Source organism: Haemorhous mexicanus, chromosome 1, assembly GCF_027477595.1.
Source record: "Haemorhous mexicanus isolate bHaeMex1 chromosome 1, bHaeMex1.pri, whole genome shotgun sequence".
In the NCBI taxonomy this organism is placed as follows: Eukaryota; Metazoa; Chordata; class Aves; order Passeriformes; family Fringillidae; genus Haemorhous; species Haemorhous mexicanus.
In genome coordinates, this window is record NC_082341.1 from 18,958,367 (window position 1) to 18,978,884 (window position 20,518).

The 20,518-nt window shown below is 38.0% G+C and overlaps 1 protein-coding gene across 1 annotated transcript in view; it reads left to right on the plus strand.

Moving 5' to 3' along the window:
- The window catches only part of LOC132325101 (LIM zinc-binding domain-containing Nebulette), a 246,884-nt gene that overhangs the window by 69,346 nt on the left and 157,020 nt on the right, over positions 1-20,518 (plus strand). The window contains exon 3 of the mRNA XM_059841999.1: positions 2,610-2,694. Coding sequence (XP_059697982.1) covers positions 2,610-2,694 — 85 coding nt within the window. The remainder of the gene's footprint in view (positions 1-2,609; positions 2,695-20,518) is intronic.

Below are 20,518 nucleotides of genomic sequence, written 5' to 3' on the forward strand. Positions count from 1 at the left end.
CTGAGCTGGCTGCACTCTGTGTTCTCCATGTTAAAAGGTTGAATACATGTGATTACTGTGATTATTTTACCAGGGTCATGATATGTAACCATGGTGTAAGGCAGTGCAATGAAAGTTTCTGCTTTCAGCATTCAACATGTGCATAATGTAATACTTTAATTGCATGTATGGTAGATTATATGTTTTTAGGGATAGGGATTTTGTCATCTACAGGAGCTATCCATGGGTATCTCATGGCTGCTATGTGGAAGGCTGCTAAGCTTTAAGGTGTGAATTGTGCACCATTGCTGCTATCTTCCTTGGGCATCAGCAAGCCCTGGCTGTGAGGTGGCTTGTTGCCTTCCCCATCTGCTCATTGCTGCTTTCCAAAAAGGGCTTATGACCCTCCTTGTGGCCAGTCTGGCATTTGTTTTTTGCCTCTATACAGAAGAATGAAGTGTGAGATAGAAAAAAATGAAATAAAAAAAAAAAAAGAGAAGCCCTTCTGGAAGTATCTTCCTTGTCCCAAGGTATTACGCAATGCTGGCACCATCTGCCTCGTGCAAAGCCTGGTTCTGCCTCCCTGTGTGTTGCTGGAGCTGTGGCTGAGCTGTTCTGCTGGCTGGCCTAGGCTGGCTCCGAGGGGTGGTGGTGGGGGAGCAGCCCCTGGTTTGAAAAGGAGGGAAGGGGCAGCAGCATATGCAGAGCTCAGTGCTCTCTCTGGCCAAAGCTCCATCTTGGGTGGGACTTTGGGAGGACTTGGCTGTAACTCTGAATGAATGTTCTGGAGGGTGTCATGCCTAGAAATTTTGCTTTCTAGTTTTCAGTGACATGAGCTCTCTGAGACACGTGGCTGACATAAACTTAGAGCAGCATTGTTTGTCCATCTGCTAGTACCTAGTCTGGGATAGTTCTCACATTTCTGTGAGGAAAAGCTTTCTTTCATCAAGGTGTATAATTTTTTTGCTCTTTCTATACAGTTATTAGCCCTTGAGAGCCTGAAATCCCTAGGTTGTCTTGTATTACTCCTCTGTTTTCCCTGTGTAATGACACCATAAAAGAGGTGATGTTCCACAGCCTCTTGGTGCAGGAGTCTACTCAATTGTGCTGTGATGCAGAAGTCTGGCAATGCAAGATGTCATCTGATGGGGAATCAGGCCTGGAGCCATCAACTGGATTGAAGTTCAGGCAGCATTTCTCATCAAGTATTGATTTTGCATTTATGAGAGGGAAGCATTCAGCTTTTGAATAAAACCAGAAATCCTTAATTTTTATGCTTGTTTCATTTTTTCAGATTTTTTTTTTTACAGAAACCATACACTTCAATGAAATAGAGCTTGTATAGAGAACTTTCTTATGAAATACAAATTTGAAAGAAAATATGTATCATGTTTAGACAGAACAGAAATTTTATAATGAAATCACAGCAACAGCATACAACTAGCTGCTGAAAGAACAGGCTAGAAATGGCCTGGAGTTTGAACATGGAAATGTTTAATACTGCATATCCTCTGTCTTCAGACACTTACTCTCTCTGCGGAACTTGTACTGCAGTTGTTATTGTGTTTGTAACACTGCCTGTTGTCTTGTACTCTGAAATGTTGGAGGCACAAATGGGGGAGCTGGCAGGTATGGGCAGCTGTGAATGGTGACTGAAAATGTGAGTGCCTCACCTCAGTAGTAAGGTGAACATTTTAGTTTCAGACTGAAGATTATGGAAAGTCATTAGTGAGAATCGGTTTCCTCACAGTGTTTCTGCCTCATAATATTATGTCTATTTTGGGATGTGCTGTTTCATTTTATTTGCTTCTTTTTGTGGTCTTTGCTAGTAGGGAACTTCTTGTTGGACTACAAAACTACAGGATAAATCCATGAAAATTAATAAATAGTGGTTATGTAAATGAGGAGGGTTTGACTGCTACAGATCACAGAATCACAAAATGATTAGGATTGGAAGAGATCACTAAAGGCCCTCTAGTCCAACCTCCCTGCCCAAGCAGGCTCCCATAGAGCATATTACCATAAAATGCCAAAGCAGGTAGTAGGAACATGTTGTAAAGGTGTAAAATTTCAAATGGAAAGAGAGATGCCTGATGAATTGCAGTTCTGAGACACCACAGCCTCTGGTACTGGATATTAAAGTACTGTATTGACATATTTAATGTTAAAGCATTGGACTTTCCTCTCCCCAGAAAGTACCTGCCTTGACCCTTCTGATTCCTGCACTAAAGGATTAAAGACCCTGTGGTACTCCAGCTGTGCTCTCTTATGTAGCTTTGGTTTCTGTAAAACAATTTCATTTTAAGAGCTTTAGTTTAGTCTTTGTCCAGCACATGACTATACCAAGACAATGCAGTTAAACACGGTTTTGATCACTCTATTGAGAGCAAATTTTGACTGACTGATCTTTGAAGTCAGTGGGCAGGATGAATGGGTGGGATTTAGACTCATTACAGGAACTCCTTTTGTGTAGTTTCTGTAAGGCACGTCTGACACAATATTTTTAAATACTTTTAATTCATAGCAAACTATGAAAGAATTCTGTACACTGTAGGAAAGAGTGATGGGATGCATTTGACTTTCTAGCATGTGCAAATATTTACTGTTTGGCTTTGTACTTCTTCTTCTAGACATTATCCAAAGCAGTCCTTCACTACAGTGGCTGATACACCAGAAAATCTTCGCCTGAAGCAACAAAGTGAATTGCAAAGTCAGGTAAATAAAAAAATTATTTTGTCTTGTTAATATTAGATGGCCAGTCCACTTCTTTATAATTTTTCAAAGTAGTAGTAGTATTTCTATGTACATATATAGTAGCACTGCAGTGTAATTATAAAAAAAATTGTCAGTTGGTATAATACTGCAAAACTCAAGGTTTTATTTCTGGTCTCACTTATACTAGTTACCATACTAGAAATTGTAGGTCCATTGACATCACTGGAATCCTGCATTTTCATCAGAACATGAAGCATCTAAATAGTTTTTAATGTTAGAAGTGATACAGCTTAACTCAAAGGGTTCATTTTCCTTTGACAAACTACCATTGTTAGCTTGCATTAAACTTAATAATAGAATAAGGTGAGATTAACAAACAATGAATTTGTCATTAGCAGATATTTAGAAGCCTTTAATATTTATCAAAAATGAAGTGACTGAATAATCAGTTTACAGATCTCTTATTGCCTCTGTCAGCTAATGTATGAGGCAGTCTGTAAGCCAGTTGTGATAAACACATTATCAATCAAAACTTATGTAGATTAATAAAAATATATTTAAATTAAAATATAAACTGAAAAGGGGAAAACAAGAGAAGAAAATGTCAAAGAAGACTTAGATGACTCAAATACCATGCTGGCTGTCTACCATAATATAAAGTTCTGATTGATATTAATTCATGTTTATCTGAAAAGCCCTCTTCTCCCCCACTCTCCAGTGTCACTTTTTACTGCTTTAAATTATGTAACACTGGCAGTTGTCCTGTGTAAGACAATTGATAATATTTGATTGCATTTTATTTTATGAAAATTCTGGTTTTTTTAATCCACTGTATTTTAGTTGTGATCTCTCATTATAAATTCATAGCTATCATCGTTGTTGTCATAAAAAACTGTAACAAAAACCAGGTAGACAACAAGACCTTTCTTTTTTGGAAAGGCCTCTATAGACTGATGGGTAAAATTGAAGGAGTGCTAAATAGAAATGTAGCACATATTTAGCATGGTGTAAAATTTTAAAAATTCTTTACATTTTGCCATTATGGTTATTTATTATAAAACATAGAGAAATAATTTCATGCTGAAATTTTGCCATCTAGAAAGAGGACAGTTTGTGCACTCTGTTTCCTCTTGACTTGAGTGGGTTTCAGATTAGAGTCTGGTTAATTTTCTTGGAATTCAGTGGTTCTATGTACCAGAGTTACCATTGTGTCACAAAGAGGAACTTAAAACCAGTACTTTTTACAGGTCTTTTAAAAAGAATCGAAGTTCTCAGCCCATTGTTTTTTAGGGGTTTGACAGAAAATGTTGGGATTTAGTAGAATAAAAAAATGTTGCTGCTCTTTACAGAGGATGTAGGAGAAGTGGCTTTCCCTAAGCTGTTTCAAACATGCTTCTGTGGCACTATGGAAGCATAAGGAAACTTTTTTGGGGTATTATTCTCTATTGTTAAACTGAGAATTTAACATTTAGGATACTGGGTAAGCAGTATGAGCAAGAAACTCTGAGTTTGTCTATGAATAAAATTGCTGTAGCTGTTCACAATGCACTGTAATAAAGTGTGAGATAAGAATCTACTCAAAACTTAGAAATGGAGAGAAACCCTTAATTTTTTCAATATGCCTTTTTTCCAATATTACTAGTCAGCAAAAGACTTGCAGATATAAATTATAAGAGCAAAAAATTGCCTTCTTGGAAGAAAGGCCATAATGACCATCATTTGCTTCCTGGTTGTTGATTTACATCTAGACTGTGTTAAGTATCCTAACCTGTGAATCATTTCAGCGCTGACATAAAGATTCCAGGTACTTTTCCTTATCCAATTTAGAGCTTGTCCTAAAATACTGTAAATTCTGAATACTTTCTGTAATACTTTGAAAAGTATAAGGACTTGCCTTGGTTGGAGCTGCTATCCTCAATCAGTCCTATTGGACATCTAGTCCCTTGTCCTGTCTTTTCAGGAAAAGTTAAAAGTCTCCCAACCAAAAAGAAATACATGGAATATAAGTTGTCATTGTTCAGGTCTCATTCTATTTCCTGTGCAATAGAAAAAAGTGTGTGCACATAGTTCATGTGCATGCAAGAAAAGCTTTTCATATGAAACCAAACTTTGCTGGATAGAACTACATTATTACTCCCTTCCAGTATTCATCAGAGCTGCTTGAGCCTCTTGCCAATGCATTTGACAATTTGGGATTGAGCAAATTCCATTTTAGGCAATGTAAAACTTATGTTGACTACTGGATAAGGAGAATTGCTTTTCTAAAGTAATAGCTGTTTCTAAGTAGACGTCTTTAATGCTTTTAGTTCTGAAGAGGCACAACTCTGTGTTTAACTCCAGGACTCCCAAGTATTTTTTTGAAAATCTGTAGCATTAGAACTACTCACTACTTTGCTCAGCAAAACATGAATAGGTAAAGGAAACACAATTAAATATTGTGTAAGCTAAAATACACGTTTTTGTAAATCTGTTGTTTTTATTCTCATTTAAGCAGCAATTGACAGTGTTTTAAGTTGCAGTGCTGGGTCCTTGGTCAAGAATCCATTAAGGTCAGCATCAGGTGCCAGGGTGTCATGTTGACATAACACGACAAGAACAAAACTAACAAAACAAAATACTGTTTTCTGGTGTAGTCAATAGAAAATGGATAGCTCTTTGGAACACTTGAAAAATTACATTGTTAAGAAGTCAAAGGACAGCATTTAAAAGCTTTCCAGGGAGCTCTGTTCTTCGATTTTATATAGTATCAGAGCTTTCCCCCTCTCTAGGATTTTGCTTCCATGGGCTTTCATTCAGCTCCGTAGTTGGAAGGAGATAAAAATGCATTTTGGAGAGGCTGTGTTTGTTTTCCATTCTGGAGAACTCCACAGTCCAGTATGCCTCCTGACAGGAGAAAAATGAGTTTGGTGGTCTTTCATCCTCTAAGTTGAGAGTAGAGACAGAGATCCAGTGTCTCAAACAAGATTTTTCTTTAAGCCTCTCTGATGAAAAATCCCTGTCTTTTTGAATTAGTGAATTAGTGCATTCTCTTGCTCCATAGCATGCAATGGATACTTTCCACATGCCTCTCTTAAATAAACTCGGCTACAGAAGTTACTGATACGTTCATCTCAGCTTTGTTTACTTGGGAATTTCCTTCATCTACTTTACTACTGATTTTGCTAAATTTTATATCAGTGTAAATTGCTCCATGGCCTTTAGACCTCATCTGTGGCAATGCTATGTACATCAAAAGCTGCCACTCCCATTAAACTTGCAAAAAGAAACAGAGATGTTCTGCAGCAGTTCTTGGCAGGAAGAATATCAAAGTGTCAGATCAAAGAGAAGGCTGATGTTTAAGGTGTGTTCTACTCCAGCATTTTCTGAGGAGATGTACTTTCCAGTAACTCATAGGGAACTTGATACAAAATCATGGGTCTTGTCCTACTTTCTTCTTGTCCTGGCTTGTGGTGACGCACCCTGAGGCTGCTGTCCTTGGAAACTCCAAGTGCTTCTTTGAAGATTTCTTATATTTCCCTTATGGGAACTTGGATTTTTGAAAGTGTATCTGTGTTTCTTTAGGAAGAAACATACTTGCAGTTTTTCTTGATAAATAGAGTTCATGAAGTGTTGATTTTCAAGAAGTACCATAATGTCTTGTGAGACATATGCAGTTGAATCAGACTATTATCCTGACAATGTAATATTTTAACAGTCCTTACTTTCTCAGGAATTACTCGTGCTTGGATCTTTATCTGCCAACTCTCACCAGGATAATCATGGTATTATTGAGCATTTGGAATAGAGTTCCTGGGGTACCCTCAGTGAGCTCATTGGAGAAATCATGGAGAAAGCAGATTTTGGAGCTAGAGACAGTTAAAAATATGCTCTTTCAGTTCAGAAAAGGAGGAAGCAGTATGATATGGCAAGCACAGAGACTTTCTTATACCTTTATGGGTGATTTTGTAAGAAGATCTTGGAACATATTTTAGAGATGGGACTTTTCCAGATAGCCATCAGGAACTGATTATTTATATATTCCTCTCTCTGGTTATCTGAGGATCTGAACCCAGTCCACCATGTATGAGGAGAGGGGTGACAGAGCCAGGAGAGCACAGACTTCTCAGGCATCTTCTTGCTATTATTTGTGAGTGACAAGTCCTGGAGATGTTGATTGGGTTGATGCATTAAAATAAACCCAGACTGCCTGCGGAAAGCTCTGCCCTGCTCCCCTGTGAACCCCTTCACAGCAGTATTCTGTATTCTATAAATCATGCTCACCTACTAATACTGGTTTGTTCCTTCTTTCCCTCTGAAGACTATTTAAATGGCTTTTTTAATCTGTGTGAATCAAAGACATGAAAATCATTCTTTATGTGAATAATACCAAGCTCCAGAAGAGAGCAGGAGACAGAATGAATTTCAGTTTTCTGGGAAAATGGTTGTCACCTCTTCTGATTTTTATTTTGCCAAGTATGTGAGGGATTTTGTCTGCATCCTGTCTGCACTGGACTGGCTCCTGTTCCTGTGACACCATGTATCTACGCTGTTTTGGTTTTATTGTTTTTATTTGTTTGGTTTTTTTCCCCTTGCATTTACTTAGGCTGTAAGATTGAGAATATGACAGTACTGCTTCCACTCCTCTCTTCTCCTGTCTGCTGCTCTTTGCTGTCACAGATGCTGAACCAGCATGGGGAGATAAGCATGTTGTAACCCTGTGGTTGGGAGACACCAGAACATGAGGCAAAGACACCAAACAGGGTGTAGTAGTGATAGATAAACAGATTGTACAGCAGAGAGGGAGTATCTCTGTGGAATACATTTTTGTGTTATTGACACATTTGTAGTACCCTGAAATTCTTTGATTTCATATGTGAAAATACAAATTTTCTACTGGGACATAAGATATGGGATGGGCTACTTTCTGAAGCAGAAGAGTTTTTGCCTTAGCTTTAAGTTGTTAGCTTTAAGTTGTTAGAAGTATTAAGACTGAAGTATTAAATCTGATTCCTGGTACTGACTGCATATCCTTATTAAAAAAAAATTAATCTAATATAATTAGCCTACATTATTCTACAGAATTTTATACTGACTTCCTGTGGTAATGCACTGATCAGTGTAGAAAATATTAATTGTATAAAGGAGTTTAGATAATAGGGTTTTTTTTTTTAAATTTTGTTTTACTTGTTTATAGAAATAACAGTTTTTCTTATGATATTGACTGTTCTTTCCCCTGTTTGCTTTTTGGGTCACATCATACCTTGATAATCAGTAAGATAAGCTGTGTAGATAAAAGCAGTAAATTATTTTTCATTTCTCTGAACCTATGTTATCGTGTATCTGTCTATCTGTTATTATGTGTACCTTAGCAAAACAACTGCTTCAGACTACTCTTTTTGTACTTACTCATTTCTCTGAAAAAAGATCTGCAAAGGTAACGATGAAAGGAGCACATTAAAAGCCAAGATGAAAACTTGCCCAATGTTCAGAAGAAATTTAGACAGACTTGCACATGAGCATCTATAGAAAATGGTAACCTATCAGCTTTTCACTGTTGATTTGATGATACAAAAGTAAAAGTGTGGGTTTTTTTTTTTTTTTTTTGCATTAGTGCTTGCCCTATTGTTACTAAACACAGTGATGTAAAAACCTTATGTTATTTGATAAGAGAAAACCAGAACAGAACTGCTTTTAAAGAAGCACAATAGTATCTGCAGAGTCTTGGAAGCAAACATCGCAAACTTCCTGCTAGCTAAAAAGTTAGCAAGTCTATAAAGTGCACAGCTGTGGGAGAAAAATTGCATCTTCCACTGCTAAGACTCAGAAGCCAGCTGTGAAATATATTACTATAATTAGATTAATTTTTCTAACATATGTTAATGCAAAACAAAAAGCGCATTAGTAATTTTTTTTTCCCATGTGCATTTCAGATGTACATAATGTTTAACTGTAAAAAGTGAAGGGGGTAATCCATGTCCATGAAATAGAGTTAATTTTTGTGGTAGGATGAAGGCAGAGCGGTCATGATTTATTATTAATAATTGTAGACAAATTCATTTTTATAGACTTTCTTATGATATTGAATCAATGGCCGAGTAGGACATCCTTAACAGAAAATCTTAGGATCAGTAAAATCAAAAATGATTCCCACTACTTTTACTTGTACAATCAGAAGTAACAGAAAGGGAACAAAAGAGAGCCGCAGGATTCATAGCTGTTACTTGTGAATTGAGTTGTGGCATTCTTAACTGCATCAGCACTAGTATAACTAGTATAACTTTTAGAGGAACAATTAATAAAAATAATAACTTCAAAATTGAGATATCAGAATTTCTACTATTTAAATATTAAAAAAAATTAAAATCTTAAAGGAAGCGTTCTTTTTGTTCTAGATGAGGAGGAATGGAGAATGTATATGTTCTTTTTCATGTCAAGTTTTTCTCCAGATTCTCTTGAGGTTCTTTCTGGTTTTTATTTTTGGTACTAGATTTTTAAGTGGCCACTCTGTTGCTTGCAGCTATGTTGCAGGTAATTGGATGCTGTGATTCTTTTTAGCTATGTATTTGTTGGATTGCTGCACAGAATTTCAACCCACATGAAGGAAAAATGCATTCAGTTTTAGAGAATTTAAAATAAAGACTGAGAACAGAACAATTGTCATAATAAATGAGGCATCCAGGGATTGCAATCAGGTGCTGAGGACATACCTGTACTGTAGGGTACAAGAGGGTCAGGAAGGAGTTCCTGATCCCAAAGAAAAATAGAGTGCACTAGTTTATGTCCACACTGTGCATGGCTTCTCCCCCTATAATAAATATATATATTTTTTCCATTTCATAGTCTTTAAGATGGCCATCAGAGTGGCATTTGGGAAGCATGAAACTGAGCATGCGTGAAATGTGATTGTGATCGGGAATTTGTGGGTTCAGTGTCCTCTGGGTTGTGTGCAGTGACTGGTCAGGTCAAGAGTAGCAAAACTAGTGCAGGTGTGTCCTTGCTGCCCTTCAGGAGTGTTCCCTCCTCTGAAGCAGACACTGAGCCGTGCCAGGTTGTGCCTTGGGATTAGCTGGGGAACACACCCTGGAGTGTCAGGTATCAAGGCTGTCAGTACTGAGTCTGTCCCCTTGCCCCCTGTCCTGTTTAGCAGAGTATTTGTACTGGGAAAGTCTGCCAAAGCCAGAAAATAAGATCACATCACTCATTTTTTCCTTTCTGGGCTTCAGATCTGCATATTTGAGGCTGCCACATTGAGTCAAAGGGGGTCCATGTAGTCCTGCTTCCTATTGTTGACACTGCTGTTTTTTCACAAAAACTGGCAGTACTTGTGGTCAGCAAAAGGAAACTTATTTCAGTAGGTGACTCATCTAGTGTGGAGTATTGTTCATTTCATCATTAAAGGAAAGACAGCTAAGGAGCATGCCTTTATTTACGCACTCTGGGATATCAAAAATGAAATTTTCAGGAATATGGTTTCAGTCAATGTACTGTATTAGGAGAACTTTTTTTACTTTCTTGATGTTGCTGATGTCTTCCTCCAGAAAGTTATTAGTTTTTGCCTTAAACTTCTGTTTGTGTAGTGGCTGGGACGTGTTATCTCTTCCTCCACCACCCCATCAAGTTGTAGTGGCTGGCATATTTAGTAATTTGAAAGTGGCATATGAGTATTTTTGTTAATACACTTTCATCTAGAGTAACAGCCCAACTTTTCTCCAATGTGAGATTATGGGAGTGAATTGTACATCAAAGTATTTCCAATCCAATTGAATGATTTCCACTTAGTTCCTTATTTTAACCTCATATCTTTTCAGAAGTACTGACCAGTTTCTTACCAAGGAATGAAGCTAGTTAACCATCTTGTTGTAATGAGACCAATTTTTGTGTTCGTCTGTGGCAATATCTTAAGAAACTCCAGAGGTTCTGTACAGAGAATTTATAGAGGCAATGTTAATTTTCCCCCAATTGTTTTTCTTGTCCTTAGTCTTAAATGCTGAAAGAGTATCAAAAACAACTGCATTTTTGCTAATTTTATTGGTTCTCTGAAAATGTCTTGAATTTGGTCTTTTTCTCTTGTTTCCAGTTTTTTTTTTTTTTGGGCCACTTTTACTCTTCAGAGATCAGAGGGTTACTTTTTGTGCTGATGCTGCAAGCTCAACATGTCATGAAGAATTTCTTTGCTGAAAGGGTGGTTAAGCATTGGAATGGGCTGCTGAGGGAAGTGGTGGAATCACCATCCCTGGAAGTGTTCAAGAAATAACTGGATGTGGCACTTTGTGCTTTGGTCTATTTGGCTTGGTGGTGTTTTATCAAAGGTTGGACTTGATGTCTTGGTTTGAAAAGACAGATGTCTGCTAAGGAAGGCAGGAGCCTCTCTTGAAATGGAAAATGTAAACGCCCTCCAAGTTATTATAATTTTGAAATTAAGGGGCTCTCAGGCAAAGATGTAGGAGTAGGATTAAAAGGTCTTTATTAGGAAAAATAAAAATAAAATGCAGTAATACAAAACAGCACTGACAGAATCCGAATACAACCTGACACCCTGTGGGTCAGAGTGTTGGTAGCAGTCCCATTGAATGGTGGCTGCAGTCTCCTGCAGTGACAGGTGTGGTTCTGTTCAAGCTGCGATCCTGTAGAAGGGTATAGTTCTCCTCTGAAGATCCAGTGGTGGTGTAGATAGGCCTGGTCTTCCTCTGGGAATCCAGTGGGAAAAGAAAGCTGCTCCTCTAGGAATCTAGTGGGAAAAGGGCTGGCTGTGGTGTTCCAAACCTCAGATTATATCCAGGTAGGAATGCTTGGCTCCTCCCCTTCAGAGGAGCATCTCATGATGGGATGATGTAAATTTATCTGTCATGCAGTGAGACTCAGTGGCCCATTAACAGAAGATATCTCCTGAGAAGGGAGGATGGATCATGGAAGAGATAAAGAAAAATGCCCCACCTGGTTTTAAAAGATGGCCCAGTTAATAGAAGATAACTGCCCCACCTTTAACAGATGGCAATAGAATACACACCCCTGGCCATATCTTGCGTTTGCAACCTAAGACACTTGATGATCTTGGTGATCTTAACCAGTCTCAGTGATTCCATAATTCTGTGACAGTTTTTGTAGTTTGAGAGATTCTTGAGAGGGATCATTGCTCACAGTGTTGTGTCATTTGGCAGATGTCCTTAATTCTCTTTCAAAGGAGAAAGCAAAATGAAAGTTTTAACATATATTTAAGTTAACCAATAGATTGAGAGAGTAAATCCTTTATTAACATACCTCTGGAAATTGCCTCAAATGCATTGTTAGTTTGTCCGCTAGCTGAATATTTTTCCAATAAACTTTTTACATATTTGTGTGTGATGGGAACTTAGAATTAGAGAATTTCCATGACCATGATTATATTTATTCTTATTTGATGCAGTTATTTTTTTCATTAGAATGCATCCAGTCTTTAGATCTATATTGAGAAAAAAGGAGAATACTGGTTTACCTATATGCTTCTCCTGTGTGATTAGCTGTGATTTAAGTCTGATTTTGCAGAGCTTTTATAAGTATGCACCTTGTTTAGCAATTATTTGTATTTGCTAAAGTTGAGAGTGGCTGGATTTCTTTACCTTTTTTTGAGTGTAACAAGGAAGTCAATCCAGATGCTTATTTTTACTTTGTGTAAAACAGCTGTTCCCCATTGTGTGCATTTGCTACTGAGTAGTATCCTTTAAATCCATTATTAATTCTGTTTTCGGTCAGCATTTGTTTTGGAGATGGCCTTCACAAAATGACCAGCAAAGCTGCTTAATAGGAGAAATCCAAGCCTGGTGAGAGTGTCACATTCTCCTCATTAGAAGTCTTACAAAGCAGAAGCTTTAAGCAAATGAAGCTATGAAAAGAGCTTTAGCCTTAGCAGAGAAATTAAAAACTGAATAAACAAAATCTTTGTCATTCCCCATGTTTCCCAACAAAATGTAATATTCTGGTTTCTGGGTTTTGAATAGCTGCAGAGGGCCTTTGTCTTCTCCAGCAAAAGATACTCTTTGCACTTTGAAGCTTTGAGGATATTTCTCTCTGCCTGTCTTTCTTTTTCAGTTCTTGATAATTTCTGACCTGTCTTTAGCCTGAGCTCTTTGGCCTTGGTGGATTTGTAATATGCTGAGTGTGACTGTGAGAAGGAGAAGGGAGAAGTTTGCCTTGGTTTGCCTGATGGTGCAATGCTAAAAAACACATGAATCCAAAATTGTGTAGTATTAGGCCTTTCAGAGTATTTGGATGAAGAAGAAAGGCAGGAGGGATCCTGGGCAGTCCTACCCCTTGACCCCAATAAAAGGCCATGAGCGTTTGTCAGCATTTTAGTTGGTCATTTTCCTGATGCTTAGGTTACTTATTGATGGGGCTGTTTTAGATCCAAGAAATATATTGTCCTCCTGATTTATTCTCAGATGGTGCAGAGACCATTCAGAGTTCAATGATTTCTTGTAACTGCTGCCTTGCAGGATGGATTGAGGTCTATTCGGGGTGATAGTTTGTCAGGTAGTGCTATGCTTGCAGGAGATTATGTTGATGGGCTTTCAAGTGAAAGGGTCAGGAAAAAAGGAGAAAGGAAAAAGAGCAGGATTAGTATAATGTTTAACCTAGCTCAAAATAAAGCGAGTGGAAGAAAATACTAAATGCTTTAATTGCACCAAATGTTAGAACTTTGAAGGTATTTGGTGGGGGGAGGGGGCAAGGATTTGACATTAGAAACTCCTTGGAGCAAAGGTTTTTTTTCCTGTACTTTACTAGACTCAAAATTTTGAAGGATGAAATACATAAGATGTTTTAATAAAAAAAAAGGCAAAAGAGGCAAAAAAGATTTGTCACTTACTGCTAGCAATGACAAAAATTTATTTTCTACTTACAGTTCATGCTAGTTTAAAATGTAAACACTTCTATATAAATATATCTACATTTAATATATTCTTTTTTAATATCTTGTGAAATAAAAATATTGAATTCTACTTAAATGAAAATAATTTTACTGAGTAAAATGAAGCATAAATTTCTTGTTTTAAAATTTTGTCAGGATGTATAGTTGAATTGCTTAAAGCTTTGGGAAATGTAAATGTGAGTGAAGCTACCACATAAATTTTTCTGGTGTAGGATACATTTTTCATAGTATAGTATATTTATCAGTCAAAGAATTGTTGATATAAACTTAAATGTGTAAACATGGTCAGAAGAAAGGTCCGGGTTGCTCACTCCTGTTAAGAAGGGAGTAGGAGGGATGTGTATTGAGGACAGGATGCTCCAGTGCATGGGTGATAAGGCTGGAATGCCAACACCCAGCACAAAGCCAGGGTGGGCACTCGGTGCAGCACCATTTGAGATAAATGGGAAGTAGGTTATGTTGCTTGTTCTGATCAAAGGAAAATTCTTTGATCTGTATAAGAGGAGAATTAAAAAAAAACCAATCAGTGTTGTATTTGACTTGAGTTGTGGCTTTCTGGTCCATCATGGGCATGTGTATCCTTACATTGTCAGTACTACACCTTGTGAACGTGGTGGCCTTTGCCACCAGCCTGAGCCCATGGTCACTCCTCTTGGACTAAACTGAACACTGGAGTCTTTTGATACTGCTGTTTTCTCCATCAGCTTCTGCAACAGAAGCAACTCTTACTTTTCCATCCTTTTAAATTTAGCTTCGGTTTAGTTCCATCGTTTTCCAATCTCCTGTCCTATTTTATAGCCTAAAGCCTAGCTCTTGCTTTTGGCCTTTGCTTGTGTTAGTTCTGCTTAGCGATCTAACCTGACAAATTCTTGGGACGAGATGTGAATTGAGCGTGCAGGAACTGAAATATTTTGAAATGAGTGATACCGATGAAAAATGGAGCTATTGCCCTGGAAGGCTGTCAGCAGTGCACAGCACCAGAGGTGGCAGGGCTCAGTGAGTGAGCAGTCGAGGGATGGGGATGTGGAGGGCAGGACTCCAGGGAGCCGTCACACCTGTGCTCCGAACGAGTTATAGTTACAAATATGTGTTTTGATGGTAGGTCTGAGTGGGTGAAAACTTTTAAAATCCCCTCCGTTTTCGTAGGTGCCAAAGCCATAGGGCATTATTATTGGTCCGCCTGGGGTGTAAAATGATCTGGATCAAAATATTTAAAAGATTGTATGAACAGTGCCCCTAAAAGTGCCTGTTTCTGCCTACTGTTTAGTGCTGTATCAAGTGTCATGGCTGCCTCAGATAAAGACTTGTAAACTAGGGTAGCATCTGATGCCTGGTTACATAGAAGGCAGTGTTTGAGTACTGAATAATAACCAGACCAAATTTAGCTTTTCAGGAGACTGGAGTCAAATGTAAGAAAAAAAAAAAAGACTGAAAAGAGATGGGACATATTAGAAGTCTAGTGAAAAGCTCATCTGCTGTCCTGAACCAGCAAGCTGTGGAAAATTATACTGATCATCTTCTTTTATAGCACCATATAGAACCTTCTTGTTCTGAGAAGCATGGTGACAGGGCTCAGCAAAAACTCTTTTGTTTAACGTTTTTACCTCTGCTGCTTTCTTTTGTTCAGAAATAATGGAAAGAAACTTCCTGGTGGACCATAGGGATTGAAGGATTTATTTTAAATTGCAGCATAGGATGAGCAGAGATCTGCCACCTGAACACTTTTCTGAAGGAAATCCTGGCCTGCTGCAAGTGAGTTGAGGAGTGGATGTTTTAAAATGGTTTTAACAGGCATTTCTATTTAATTTTACTTGTTTAGTGCTTTATCACAAGCATAAATTCTTGGACTGTTTAAGTGTTTCTGATTCTTTATTTCTGTTTGCTTGCAAGAAAATTGTGTTTTACTTGTTAAGAGTTCATGTACTTTGGGGACTTCTTCACTGGCGAATAATCAACCTTATAAACTGAAAGTTAGTTTTCTTAACTTTTAATCCTTGCAATACAAAATAAATAAAACCGATTAGCTTATTCCTAGAAAATGTTTTTAGACTCTGTATATCATGTAAGCTTGAGAGATGTTAGTCCACTGAGTTATTTTTAATGTTATTTTATAAATGTTGCCCTTAATGCAATTAAACCAGAAGATTTTTGGCTAGAATGCTGTGTTTCAATAATAGTCAGCTTTGTTTCTAATATATGCTGAGGGAAGCTCATATTTAGTTTTAAAATAACATGGTTTTAATTTTTCATTCATTTCTCTTTGCTCCAAAACTTTGGGTTTGATGGAATCAAACTGATGATGGGAATTGATTGGAATTTTACTGAAATCCCAGGAATTGATTGGAATTTTGCTGAAACAAGCTGACAGTATAAAGTCAGGAACTTGCTCTGTCTGGTGCAGTCATCTGTAGCTGCTTGGGAGCTAGATGCAGTGTAGCAGCTGGTGTGGGTCCTCAGCTAAGTGAATTTATTCTGCTGAGTATTTTGTGTTGCAAAGAGACTTAAACAACAGCGCTTCAGTGTCTTGGATCCCTCTCTCTGAGCCTGGATGGAGCAATGCAGGCATTGGGTCTGTCAATAAATTGGCTGCAAAAGCCTTCTCTTGAAATCATAGTTAAGTGGCTGAAGTCAAAATATCAGCTAGGAACGTCTTCATTTATTGGATATTTGGTTTACTAGAGATGATTTTTTTCAGTTGTATGCTTATCAAATAAATAGCCTTTGTTTTGACAGTTTGCTATTAAATTATAAATACCAATATTGTAAGGAGAACCTAATTAAATGCAGTTTTATACTGGAATTTCCTCACTATGAGGGGAAAAAAGTTAGCAAATATAATCCCAGGGTTAAACTGGACATTTATCAATAATGTTGCCTTACAAATAAATAGACCGTTTCCTTTTTGTAATCTTTGAGATGACAGCAGTAAATTATTCATCTGCAAACTCTTTTTTCTGTCCTGAATTGATGGCCGAGGTTCATTGTGCTCACCAGGCTGATTCATGTTTGCTGTGGAAATGGTTGAGTATCTGCCTGTTGTTACTGCCTTGGTAATGAGCTACAACAGCAATGATGAGATGCTGTCTGTCTAAGGGAATAGAAAGATATTTCACCTAGGAGAGGAAAGGAAGGACTGGGGAAATGTATTTCCTGCTTGATATTTTATTTGAAAGAGCAGATCAGAACAAACACGTGACTTAAAATTGCTTTATGTCCTATCTCCCCCTTACTTACTAGGTTTTTTTCTTTGAGGCACATGTTCTTGCAGCAGAAATGAAACAAATATTAGCTGCTGTCCTGACCCTGATTTGGAAATAAATTACTGAAGCATATTATGTCTTAGGGGTGTTTGCTTTGTGTATATTTCAATTACAGGAGGAATGTATGCTATTGAAAGGCAGAGGTTATTGCCCTAGTTCTTTCTTACCTCGCTTTCAATTAAATCTGATTTCTGTTACCATAGCATTGCCTGCTTGTATGCTGCTTAGTCCAGTGCTGGTCATTTGTGCATGTTTTCTATTTGACTGTGTGCTGTTCTTACTGTTCTGAGCTCACAGCCTCTGTCGAGTCTTTTTGGGCTGGGAGGGGGTGCTCAGGCAGCTGTTTTTCACAACTGATGCAATTGCTAATGTTTCCTATGCAAGAAGGCAGACTTTTACTCAGTACCCCTGGGGAGTGTAAACATCATTTTTATCATGTTGGAACTACAGGCTCTGTCAGCCCAGTGAAGTTGTTCTCAATTAGTCTGAGGCAGTCCAATTCAGAAGGGAATAGTTGCTCCTGTTCAAGCCCATTTTTCTTTGAGTGTTGCCTGTGCTGATTTCCAGCTGTTACCATGCAGCTTTGGGGAGCTAATGGGGTTCATTTGGAACATCTATCTCAAAAGGAAATGCCTTAGTCAGTGTCTAGTTGAATGATTGGAGATTTTCACACACAAAACCCCCGGTTAATACCCACTTAGCTAATTATTTTTCAATGTACACGATCATCCTTTTCAGTCCAGTAATTAGAGAAAATTAAGTGGAACCTTGCTAATTTGCACTACTGTTAGAAACAATCTATTGCCAATTACTGAATTTTGTGAATTAGTGCAAATGAAAACAAGCATGTTTTACAGACTGTAGAGTAACACGTGCTGAACCCAATGCAATAGTGCCACATTAATATTACACTGCTAAGAGCTCACCTGTGCATGCAGGGGAAGTTAATATGAGAATGGGGGAGTTAAACTGAGAAGAGAATCATTCTTGTGCTGAAGTTTGCCCTTTGTTAACTGTGTATAGATTACTACAATGAGGCCTAAAGTCACATGATGTGTCATGAACACCATTCCCCTGCTTTTTAATAGAGTTCAAGGAGACCTTTGGAGATCTCCTTACTAACACAACTTAAATTTCTCCTCTTTCAAAGCAGCTGCAATTGTCACTGTGGCTGCCAGAGTCAGCACAACATCTTGCTTTGATCCTTATGAGCTCTTGCAAGGGGCCAAAAAGCTGGAAAAATGAACCCTTCTGAAAATCCAGTGCAAGAGAAAGATCTAACTGCTGTGTTTTCAAAATGCCCCTGTTTTTTCTCTTTTCCTCCATGAAAGTAGTTTTGCTGATGATTCCCTTGTGTGGCTGCATTGCAATCCCTGTCCTAATCTTTCCTTCAGAAGGCTCTTTTTCCAATCCCATTTATACTGCTGGAGTTAACCCCATGTTCCCTGGATATCCAGTTTTTTCTTAGACTTGGATGGGTAACACCTAGAAAGCAGGCTGCCTTCTTGCCCACATCCTTTCTACTAAATCACCCATTGCTTTTGGCATGATCGCTGTCCAGATCCCAATAAAATCCTAAAACCCCTGGTGACCATATGCTAAATAACTCGTGGCTGTTGCCAAATAGTTAGGTGCCACTTAGAAACCTGATCATTATGATGCAAAGGGCTGTTTTGGCACATTTTGAGACTCCTCTACCATCTCAGTCTTCCTCATCTGAACTCCAAATAATGTAATCTCATGTCCAGCTGTAATTTTTTGTCATGTTTATGTGCCTGATCTGAGATTTGGTGGGAAACAATTGAGAACACCTTGCAACAAAATTTGTTATACTTCTGTTCCCTAGTTTCAGGAACCATCTTTTCATTGTGTTCTGTTACTCTTGAAGATAAAGACAGCAAATCAGAAACAGGAGCACTTCTTCCTATCTGTGTTCTCACCTGTCTTTGGGAAACTTCCACTTCTGAAATTAGTAAAACTTATTTACAAAGCCAAAATTATTCCATTGGAACTTTAACTTTGCAGTCACCCTTTGTAATAGCTCTGCATCTTTCCAGGGCCTCTCTCCATATGGTCTGAGGTGGTACCTGAATTTCTTTTACTGGAATCTCTCCAGTCACAGTAACACAAACTGATGAAAGCTTGGATGCCAGTAACTTTCCAGAGCTCCAGCTTATGGATAGGAAGGTGAAACACTGTATGTAGAGCTGCCAAATCTGCTGTTTATGACCTAATGGCAAGATTATGACAGTCTATTAAGATGACCTGCTTTTTAGCCTAGGCTGCCTTTTACTTTTCTAGTTGTAGGGGACTGCCTGTAGGTTGCTGGAGCCAAATTCCTCAAGCTTTTAATTTTATGTAATGCAAATTTAGGAAAATAGAAAGCGGGAAATGAGTAGAGAGTCTGTTACTTGGGTTGCATTCTACCAGCTGCCCTTTTCGGTGGTTAAAGAACTTCTGCAGAAATAAAAATGGTGTTTGGTGACCTTTGAAGTTATGAGGAATGAAACATAAGATAAGGTTTTCTTTTATTCAAGCTCCCTTACGTTCTGACTTCCAAACCAAGAGTTAGTTCCCCCAAGTGCCTAAGCCCAATTTATTTTCATCACAAATGGAAGACCTTAATATTTAAATCAGTCCTAGGGATTCAAAATATTAAATTGCCTTTTGAGACCAAGTCTTCTAAATCATGTAATAGCTTTTTGAAAACCATGTTCTGCCCTAAGTTGTAATTCAAAAATTAAAAAAAAATCCAAACGAGTTCCACAAAGAACTCCCTTTTAATGGTCTTATTCTGTAGTTTTGATACAAATTGACCCCTCCATTTGAATAATTAGAAATAAGAAACAGTACTAAGATAACTAGAATATAAAAGTCAGTGTAAATCTCTTAATAAAATTGATATTATATGCTGGGGGGGGGTGGGGAAGGTGATACCTTAAAAGGAGTATTTTGGCATGACTGCCTTTTTCTGTCCCTTCCCAAACTGTTTCACACCCTTAGTCTATTCACTGAGTGTGCAGATTGAGAAATATTCAAGCTGTGAAACTGCTGTTGAACAGCTAGGACATTAATGTGTTATGAGCATTATTTTGGTCACATATCTAAAACACAGGACAATACAAGCTGAAATGAAGAAAATTAATTGCATCCCAGCCAGCCACAGTAGAGCCATGAAGATATTGAAAGGGAGGGAGAACTTGATGTCTGAGCTATGGCTGACAAAACTGGCTTTCTCAGCCTCAGGTGGAGAAGACTAAGGGGAAACTTAATCACAATATTCCCATGTCCAAAGATGGCAGACCAAGTGGGGGTTCTCTCTTTGCAAGGTTGCTTGGTGGTAGGAGAGGAGGCAATAGGAATAGCTGCTTCAGGAGAAATTCTGTCCTGGAGGTAAGAAAAAACAACTTCACCATGCAAACAACTAACCATTGAAATAAGTTGCCCAGAGAAGTAGTGAAATCTCCCTTACTGGAAAAACTCAAGATTTGGCTTGACAGAGCCCCAATAACCTGATCTAAACCCAGGCTTTCAACAGAAGATTGGATGAGATGATCTCCAGCCTGCTTTGCAATGTTTTTCATGAATTGCAGACTGTTGGGTTTGGTGATAGTTTTAAAAAAATAGTTTTCTAAACACAGCTGAAGTGTTATAAATACATAAGACACCATTGTTTAGATTT